Consider the following 9,852-nt stretch of genomic DNA (forward strand, 5'->3'; position numbering starts at 1 on the left):
CAACCGTGTATCCGGCGTCCGCTGGTTCTGCGGCTCCGATCCGCTTAGCTCGGCCTCGGCTCGGCTCGGCTCGGCGCGACACGGCACAGCACGGGGTTTGACGTTACGACGTGACGTTTACGCTACGTTGACGCGCGTCACGCGAGCCGCGACGGCGAAACGGCGCTCGTCAGGTTAGCACTAGGCACGCGCGGCACACCGCGACGCATCGACGCCGGCGACACGGCTGGCACGTCTCCCGTGAGAGCGGCGCGAGATCCCAGGTGTGTAAATAACTTCACGTCAAACACCGAGTGTCGCCCCGTAGAGGAGCCATCTTGCTGGGTGGGCACGCATCGGCGGACGGCAGCGGACGGCGAGCGCCCCGATGTTTTCCGCCTGGGCAGTACGGTCGCTGGTCAAGCCCGGAGTGCCCGGACACATTTTGCGGGGGCAGTGGGGGCACTCGACGCGAAAGGGTCAAGATTATTATTACCTGCTTGTGGACGAATAATTAATAATTCGCAAAATAATTAATAATAATTTCGTATTTCGTATATCCTTTAAAATATAAATAATAATAATAATAATTATGATTTTGCTTATCGTTATCATCGATTCGAAAAATATCACCCTGGCTGCACAGTGCTTTAATAAGAATGCTTAGCATCAAGATTTAAATCGATTATCGATTTAAGTGGGTTTATTGTTCGAACAAAAGAGCTGTTGTTTTAAAGACCGACAAAAAAATCGGCGCGCAGCTTTTGCTGACAATGAGTTTGGAAAAAGTATACAAAATTCACATTTATTATTAAACTACCAAGTCCGGACCATAAATGGTGTTTTTCCTCTCTAATTGATTGTATATCATAACGGTCCTGTTTCATTTATTATTAATAACAATTTTATATTTCCTTCGTGATATGATAAATAATAACAAAAATATAATTCTGTATTTTCCTTCGTATTTTAGAATTACTTTTTATAACGTTTTTACTATGTTTTATGACCTAAAATATAAATTTCAGAGAATTTCAAATATAAAACTAAAAATATATGTTGTTCCCTGCAAAACATAGTTTTATTGATTTGAACTAACAATGGAGTTAATTAATATTTCGGCATTTTGGTCGACTAAAATTTCGAAAATTTTTAACATTTGCAATTACGTTGGAAATTACATACTAGTTAATAAATACGTTTTTTTTTGCTTGATTTTGTACACCTTACCTCTTCTTTTTTCTCTGCAAGATTAAAATGTACGATTTATCCATTCTAAATTAATTATAATTTATTTTAAATTAATTGGAAAATATATAGATACGGAAGCGCAACGTGATCAAATTCGAATTAATTTAATCGGCGATATACTTGTGAAATAATATCTGTCTATTATTATTTAATTTTTAGTATTATTATTTAATTTTAACATACTATACTATACATTATGTATATTATTTCATCAACATGGACATAATCATCGATTTTTTGTCTGATATATCCTTGAGAAGGAAGAAATTAAATTAAAAGAGACAATTTGTATAACTAGAAATTTTTCTGTAATTGTGACTTTGTGTGCCAGTCAAGTCAATCACCAATTAAGTTAATTCAAGTTTGGTCAATCAAATTCGGATTAATTCGGCAATTCACAGAAAATTTTCTAATTATACTGCAAATCATCATTCCTAATTTAATCTCCCTTCTCACAGACCAGACAGAGATTTTTAAGAATTAGAAAAAGATAAAAAGTAAATAAAACCGAGATTAAAATTAATCCGCATTGTGCATTGGTAGAAATGGAATCGACCCCAATCGACCCCGCAAAGATGCTCGGGGCGAGCCATCTTGAACGTAGCTACGGGCCTGAGTCGCGCGCGGCCGCGCGGAGCGCCGCCTGGCGGCCGCTCCAGGCCGCACGGTCGCGCGGACGGCGGACGGCGGACGACCACGACAGTGCATTCGAAAAATGGCCGACAGCGGGGATGGTGCGAACAGCACGTCGTCCGGGAAAGATGCGAGGGGCACGCTCGCCGATGGCCCGGTCACCGATCCAGCGTCCATCGTGAAGGTAAATCGAGCCGGGCTTCAGTCTAACCTAAAATCTCGGGCCGTCCCGCGCGCCCCGGGCGACGTTCGCGCCAATCTGACAGCTGTATACGACACGACTGTCGTATTTGCCGCCGTTCTCACGGCGGAGTCGATCGGCGAGCGAGGCCAGAACGCGCGTCCAACGTCGCCGTCGACGGCACCGTCCGCACCGAGTGTCGCTCTTCCTGCGGAAATGAAAAGTTTCGACGTTCGTCACTTTATCACCCTCTTATTTTACGTTGGTCTCGTCGTACCTTTTTCTTTCGTTCTCTCTCGGTGTCTCTTCTCCCCCTCTTTCCCACCCCCTCTGTCTGTCTCTGTCAGTCTCTTTTATCTCCTCACCTGCGTGTTTTCTTTTGTCTCGGCCGATCCTTTGAAGTCTTGTGACCACATGTGGCTCTTACGTAATTGGACACATGGCATTAATTGACATGTCGTTCATTGATGAATGGGGCGTTGGTTAAGACCCGACTATTTGTCCACCCGGAATTACTTGGACTCCCGTTTACGGCCGTGATTCAATTCCCTCCGGGGAATTGTTCTCCTTTCCTCTCTGTGTTTCTTTTTATTTATATATGTCAACTTATATCGGGTTGAATAACTAAGAGGCACTACTTATATTTTACCAGGGACGGAGATAAACAAAGATCCAACAAAAGCTTGCTTGATCTGCGAGAAGGACATCGAGACTGTTCAGCATTGCTCAATCTTAACGCACAAGAATAACACTTTGCGTTCTTTCCCTTTCTACACATATCTTTAGTATCTTTAACAGTTGTGTAACCGTTAAAGGCACATAGTAACAAGTTGTTATTACTTTCTTTTTCCACTAATTAAAGTAACGGTACACAAGGGAGAGAGCGACTTTTGGAGACGTGAATGCATGCGGTTACGCATTAGTGCCCAGTAACTTGGCGTTTACGATGCTTATATTATTTTACACATATAGAGCATTATTCTCACACACACACAGTAGTCCGTAGATTCGGTACCAATCACTCATGCATTGCTCGTAAGCCTAGAGACACCATTTAGGCGTGGCACAATTAGCACCGCGTGAATTGTATCGAGTACAAACAAAGTAATCGAGGAATTTTAATGGGAATAACATACTTGATTCGTGAAACGGCTTCTAATTGTTCGAGTTGTCGGACAGTGTTCCAGCTGATTCGATACACAAAATTGTTCAAACGGAAAAGATCTTATGAAAGTGTTTTTAGCCGATTCTCTATATATTCGTGGAACACTTTAATATCCGTCTTGTAATGATTAATCACTATGCTGATCTGTGATTGAAATCGTTTTACTCGATATAAAAAGAAATTTTATGCGAGATAAATGGAATTGAAATGCGAAAGAATTGAGTGTTGCCGTAAAATTTCTATACTTGCGCACAAGTATGAAACCTTTGGGAGCTTTGTACCAAACTACGGACTGTATTACGGACACCTTGATGCATTTGAATGATGAAATGGTGGTTGTTGTGATTTCAGAGCCTAGAGGCATCAAATAATGCCTTTCACGGCGCGAGAACAAAATTAGTAAGTAAGAGTAATATATGTGTATAAAAGACAAAGTAAACCTGTACCTCCCACCCACCCCCGCGCCCCCCCTCTCAAAATGCCGTAGAATGATCCTCGCTATTTCCTCGCAGGGCTGCCTTAACTTTTTCTGCCATAATAAATGTCGTGTGTGCTGATCAGATTTACCATTCTCGCTTCTCGATTAGATAACACAGACTAATGGGACGATTATACGTAAATTATCAAATGTAATTAGGGGTCTTTACATCTACTTTGTCGTGATTTTTTGCGCTTCAAGATAGAAAAAGAGAGCAGCCCGACTCGAGTTGAAATTTCATCGCGCTATGGCGTGAGGGCATAAATATTTTTTTTTTCGAGACAGATAAATGAAATCGTCTGTATTGATCTGTGTACATTCGGCACAACGAACTAGCTTCATGCCGCACTCTTTCAGTTTCTTTCAGTAATTTTTCTCTCAGTGCATTTTCGCAGCCCCGTAGAAACAAAGAGACCCGTCCGTGGCCCCGTCGAACTGATCTGTACCTTTCGATTTCTAGGACTCCAAGTCCGGAGCGCTGAAGAAGTCCACCCGCTACCGGAGCCGTTCCTTGTCAGCCAGCAGCACCGACAGTTACAGTTCTGGTACGAGCCTACGATTGTCACGCACGTAACAAAGTACTATACAGCGGTAGATCTCTGTGTGTTCAACTTGTTGAGAGAAGAAGCATAGTTTATACTTCTGTATTAATATCATATTCCCATATCCTCTAACACCATCATTTATACTTTTGTCGCAAGTTACTAGTTAAAAACGTTTAAAGCGTTACATGTGTATCGCTCGTATATTTTCATTGTCATGATTGTTTAAAGTTAACGATCGTCCTAATAACACGGACTTAACAATTGCATTAGCCACTTCGTTAGGATAACCTGCATCCGCACCCTCGATGTGGTACTAATAATCAACATTTTTCGGCATCTGGCGCTACCTTAGCCTCTTATACAGGAAGCTCGTCCGACGAGGATGACGTCTCGCCGCGCGAGAAAATCCAGAAGACGGAGAAGGGCTTCACGGACTTTTGCGTGCGTAACATCAATCAGCAGGCCTTCGGTCGCAGGGAGATCGAGATCGCCGAGCAGGAGATGCCGGGAATCATGGCGTTGCGGAAACGCGCGGCGGACGACAAGGTATACCTTTCGCATCACCTTTCTCTCCGACAACGTCAGAGAGAAGTTACAACGTTAACGCCCGGATACCTTTTTTAAGAGGAATAAAAATTCAGTTTTTAGATAAATTCTCGTTCGATTGCGAGTGAAAGAGAAAAAAAATCTGACTAATATCTTTGCATAGCCGTTGAAAAACGCCAAGATTGTGGGATGCACTCATATCAACGCGCAGACCGCCGTCCTGATTGAGACGCTGGTGGAACTGGGCGCGCAAGTGCGATGGGCGGCGTGCAACATTTATTCCACGCAGAACGAGGTAGCCGCGGCGTTGGCGTACGCCGGGTACCCGGTGTTCGCGTGGCGTGGCGAAACCGAGGAGGATTTCTGGTGGTGCATCGATAAATGCGTGGCGGCCGAGAATTGGCAGGCTAATATGATACTGGACGACGGCGGTGACGCCACCCACCTGATGCTCAAGAAATACAACGCCATGTTCAAAATGATTCAAGGTTCCGCTTCAGTAGTAATAAACAGAAATGGACATTCTCTCGATAATAAATAATTCTTCTAATGTCTGTTTTACGAACGAGTAAAATAGCAGAGACATGTCCTTCCAGGAATTGTCGAGGAGAGCGTGACAGGTGTACATAGATTATATCAGTTGTCGAAGGCGGGAAAATTGTCTGTCCCCGCGATGAACGTGAATGACAGTGTAACTAAAACGAAATTCGATAGTCTCTATAGCTGCCGCGAGAGTATCATTGATAGGTGAGTTACGTAAGATCGCTTCGCAGAGAGGATCTTGAATTATTCCGAATGCGACGCTCGTCAGTTTTCAGCAGCCCTTATCGAATTTATCGTTTGCAGTTTGAAAAGGTCCACCGACATCATGTTCGGAGGCAAGCAGGTTGTAATATGCGGTTACGGAGAGGTCGGGAAGGGATGCTGTCAAGCTCTCAAGGGCCTAGGTTGCATCGTGTACATCACCGAGATCGATCCCATATGCGCGTTGCAGGCCAGGTAAGGCGTGTTCGCACGCGCGTTTAATTTCCGCAGCCAGATCGTCCGCCGAGCCAGATAGAAATCCTATACATATGTGTTGTCGCATTACAGCATGGACGGCTTCAGAGTGATGAAGCTCAATGAAGTCATTCGAAATGTAGACATTGTTATTACAGCGACGGGCAATAAAAATGTGGTCACGCGCGAGCATATGGACAAGATGAAGAACGGATGCGTCGTGTGCAACATGGGCCACAGCAACACGGAGATAGACGTCGTATGTCCCACTTTATCTTCTTTACCGCCGCGCGGCGTGTGATTACGTGACGGGCAGTAATAGCGATCCGATTTTCGATCCGATTGATTTGACATATGACTCGCGCGGGGGGAGAAGATCGAGGATTAAATCCTCTTAAATATTGTTCTTAACAGAACAGTTTACGTACGCCCGATTTGACTTGGGAGAAAGTGAGGTCGCAAGTGGACCACGTTATTTGGCCGGACGGTAAGCGCATCGTTTTGCTGGCGGAGGGTCGGTTGGTGAACCTGTCGTGCTCGAGTATTCCATCCTTCGTGGTGTCGATTACTGCCGCTACGCAAGCGTTAGCCCTCATCGAGCTGTTTAACGCGCCACCGGGACGATATAAGAGCGACGTTTACTTGCTGCCGAAGAAGATGGGTAGGTATATGGAGTATACTAAAATTGATGCGGCAGTTTCTTCACGCCGTATCCGTTAAGTGAAAAACGAAGATTTTATTGTCTCGCGAGTAATTTTTATTCATTGAAGTAATTAATTAGTTTAAATAATTATGACTTTGGTTTCAGTATTACTCTTTTCTTTATTTAGGAAAGGTTTCTTTAGGGTATTTAAATCGATAATTTAGTGAAACGATCAATTTTTTTTACATCAGACTAATACTTGATTTTTTTACTTTTTACCTCTAGTTTGTTTCTAATGACATATCGGATATATCTTATTAAAATGATAAGGATCAAGTCGTAATGTCGATTTGCAGATGAATATGTCGCGTCGCTGCATTTACCCACTTTCGACGCGCATCTGACGGAACTGACGGATGAACAGGCAAAGTATATGGGCCTGAATAAGGCGGGTCCGTTCAAGCCTAATTACTATCGGTTAGTATCAAGCCTCGGATTCTGGCACGAGTGCGACTGATCGATCGTGTGTGTGTTTTTCTACCTTGTGTTACCTACCTACCTGTGGATCTGTTTCAGCTACTAAAAAACCATTGGACGAGTAATGTGGCATTGACTAGCACGTGCGACACTCACTCAGCATTACACACCTTCACGAGTATTAAAAAAAAAAAAGAAAAAACCAGCCACCCTTCCTTGACTTTGTGCCGAAGTTGGCTTTCTTTTTTCCCCCCACTGACGTCTCTTCCATAAAATCGATAAGAGATTTTTATTTATGGTTCAACCTTCGTAGAAAGATCCGCGCGACGTGATTCCGCTATGTTATCGCTAATCATCCGCAAGGAATGTGTTAATAATGTCATGGTGAACACGCTGATTTAGCAGTTAGCCAATAATCGTTATTAGAAACCACTACCAGGGCTACGCAAACTGCATTCGAGAAAACATAAGTAATTTTGCATAACATATCACAGATGTCTTTTTTTTTCTCTAACACATGTGCCTCTGTCTGGTCCTGGAACTTACATAACTGAATTTACATCCAATTAACTCTTGTAACAGTTTCCTTTTTGAGAATGCGCGAGTGTAGAACCTGCATTTGTCAAGCTAAACACAGAGAAAGGGAGAGGGTAGAAAAGAGAAACTCTCTCTGAAAGGTTGCCAGACTGCACGCCAGTAAACCCGCACACGAAAAACGCCGGTTGAATACTATTGTAGATATAAACGAGTCATGTATAGTGTTTGCAAACCGAAGCGGTAATTGAAATTGTATCTGTCCATTAGTTACTACCTGCAGTAAGTTATAGCTTTATAGTTTGATAAATGATACAAACGTTTTAATATAGTATTGAAAGGAACTTGTATACGTATGTTATTTGTATAACTGACTTGCGCACGATGTAAAAGAAAGCATTGAAAGGAAGCAAGAACGTAACTGTTTGGTCAGTTCAGTGTTCAATTTCCTCCTGGATGAAAATTTTTCCACAGTTGTAATTTTGCACTCTTAAATTTTTCTTTTAACGTCCTGCGTGCGCATTACGCGTCAATATTCGCACACGTATACAGGTTTTTGACGATTTCTTAGCGCGTGCAGATGATGCGCGTTAGTCAATGATATTGTTGTGTCCTTGTAGTAACGAAAATTGTGCATCATCCGCGACTTATTTATACACCAGCCAGTTTTCCGCAAGACGCGGGAATTTGTCCGCGTTACGCAGGCGACTATAATGCAAAACTCGTGTACATAATTATTTAAGGTGGGAGGACCGATACGTGAAATAAGGCGATACGCTTTTATTGTGGATTACAGCCTGTTAATCTCTGGTTATTATTGTTACCCTCGTGCGCGGCACGAGGAACGATTTGCGTATCCATACGTTTAGGAAAAGAATAAACGCCTACATTTAGAGAATTGATTATGCAGATTGTTCTTTCTTGGAACCACCCTCACCTCTCGATAGCGATTGCGTATCGCTAAACCGCCTCGCGTCGATCCGCCGTATTAAATTATCGACAATATTGTTAACCGAAGGTATAGATGTACATTAAATTTTATATTCCTTGCGAAAGAAAGGATTCGCCTCGACTCGTCGCAGTCCTTCGAAAATCCTCGGAACGGATAAGAGCGAGACTCGACTTAGGGATAGACCGGTATCATTAGAAAAGTGATCGAAATCGTTGTGAAAATTCTTGCGAACGGATGTTTAACGCATGCAGAGGTCATGCGTGATCTGAACGATAAGTGCATTCCGTAGGGAGACGCGGAAACGAGAAACGGAGTCGGGCGGTGCAAGCGAACGGCGTGAGCGACAGAATAAGTTTAGGACAGGGAAAATCAATAACTACAATAGTTCCTATAGTATCGAGGCCAGAGCCTTCGTTAAATAAATGTGTAGTGTATATATAGCCAGAATGTAGAATGTTCGAGCGATGATTGAATGACGTACCCCGCTTTGGCGGAGAACCGATGCGGAACGGGAAACATTGTTTGGTCTCCATTGCTTTGGAAGGTCTCGTTAACGTATATCTGTGGAACGTGAACCACCGCTATTCATTTCGAGGAAAGAGTATGCATAATATATATATATATATATATATGAAATGATATTTATGTTGGTCATGATTAAAATAGATATTAATTATATAATTGTTATATAATTATAAATATATTAATTCTATATAAATATATATAATTATATCATAACAATTTATAATTATATATATTCATTATTAAAATATATATTATATAATTATATATATATATATATATATATATATATATATTATGTATATATCATCTTGTATCGAATCGCGCCTTGAGGTATCTGTATTTATGTAAATTTATTTTTCTTCGAGATAATTAGGCAAAAGTTTAAGCTAACATAAGGAGACGGAATAGCCTATAGATACAAAGATCGTCGAACTTGAGAAAATATATATCCAGACAAAAGGCAATGCGAGCCAATAAACCCCGATCTTGCGTCCTCGAAAAACAAACGGAGACAATGCTTGACTAGCTCGCGTAACTGGTCTCCTTAAGTCAAGGAGAGCAACGTCGGTCGCGTTCTGATTCCAAGAAAATGATCACGCGTAATACGTGACGATGATATGTATCGGTCATTAGACTAATTAGATCAGGGCAATTGATACATCCTGCAGAGCAGTTTATACCGTTATTAGATCAATAAGCGCGGAATGAATGAATTTGCAAGTATAATCGAGGATTAGATCAAATATGCAGACGCGAGCTAATCTTAGCATATCCGCATCACTTATCGAACGGCAAGCCTGGAACCGAACGTGAATGCATTGTCATCCGCGCAATTGTATGCAAGTGAATACGTAACGGCGCTCCTTCATAATTTCGCAAGAAAATATCAAGATCAAATATCGATATAGACACGCATAAGAGAGCGGAATGCATCGCGATGTCGA

At 42.2% G+C, this 9,852-nt stretch overlaps 1 protein-coding gene across 5 annotated transcripts; it reads left to right on the top strand.

Annotated features, from left to right (window-relative positions):
- Nucleotides 1-126: 126 nt before the first annotated feature.
- Nucleotides 127-8,329, top strand: LOC139777337 (adenosylhomocysteinase-like 1). 5 transcript variants are annotated; one of them, XM_071714682.1, is made up of 12 exons: nt 127-263; nt 1,774-2,047; nt 3,561-3,608; nt 4,148-4,232; nt 4,585-4,778; nt 4,942-5,266; nt 5,375-5,525; nt 5,625-5,777; nt 5,871-6,036; nt 6,192-6,438; nt 6,777-6,897; nt 6,997-8,329. In XM_071714682.1, the coding sequence occupies exons 2-12, from the start codon at nt 1,946-1,948 to the stop codon at nt 7,001-7,003; spliced, it is 1,599 nt and encodes a 532-aa protein (XP_071570783.1). In that variant the 5' UTR covers nt 127-263; nt 1,774-1,945; the 3' UTR covers nt 7,004-8,329. The 5 variants fall into 5 exon arrangements, with proteins under 5 accessions (XP_071570783.1, XP_071570785.1, XP_071570786.1 ...); XM_071714683.1 differs by lacking the exon at nt 127-263 and having other exon boundaries at nt 1,808-2,047; nt 4,597-4,778; XM_071714686.1 differs by lacking the exons at nt 127-263; nt 1,774-2,047 and adding an exon at nt 2,058-2,275.
- Nucleotides 8,330-9,852: the final 1,523 nt, after the last annotated feature.

This window comes from Temnothorax nylanderi, unplaced genomic scaffold (genome assembly GCF_030848795.1).
Source record: "Temnothorax nylanderi isolate EJ_2023f unplaced genomic scaffold, tnyl_v1.0 TNYL_tig0145_pilon, whole genome shotgun sequence".
Taxonomy (NCBI): Eukaryota; Metazoa; Arthropoda; class Insecta; order Hymenoptera; family Formicidae; genus Temnothorax; species Temnothorax nylanderi.

Coding starts and splice junctions, on each gene's coding strand:
- LOC139777337 (XM_071714682.1), top strand. CDS start 1,946: ATGGCCGACAGCGGGGATGGTGCGAACAGCACGTCGTCCGGGAAAGAT. Junction 3,609..4,147: donor ACGGCGCGAGAACAAAATTA/GTAAGTAAGAGT, acceptor TTCGATTTCTAG/GACTCCAAGTCCGGAGCGCT. Junction 5,526..5,624: donor CGCGAGAGTATCATTGATAG/GTGAGTTACGTA, acceptor TATCGTTTGCAG/TTTGAAAAGGTCCACCGACA.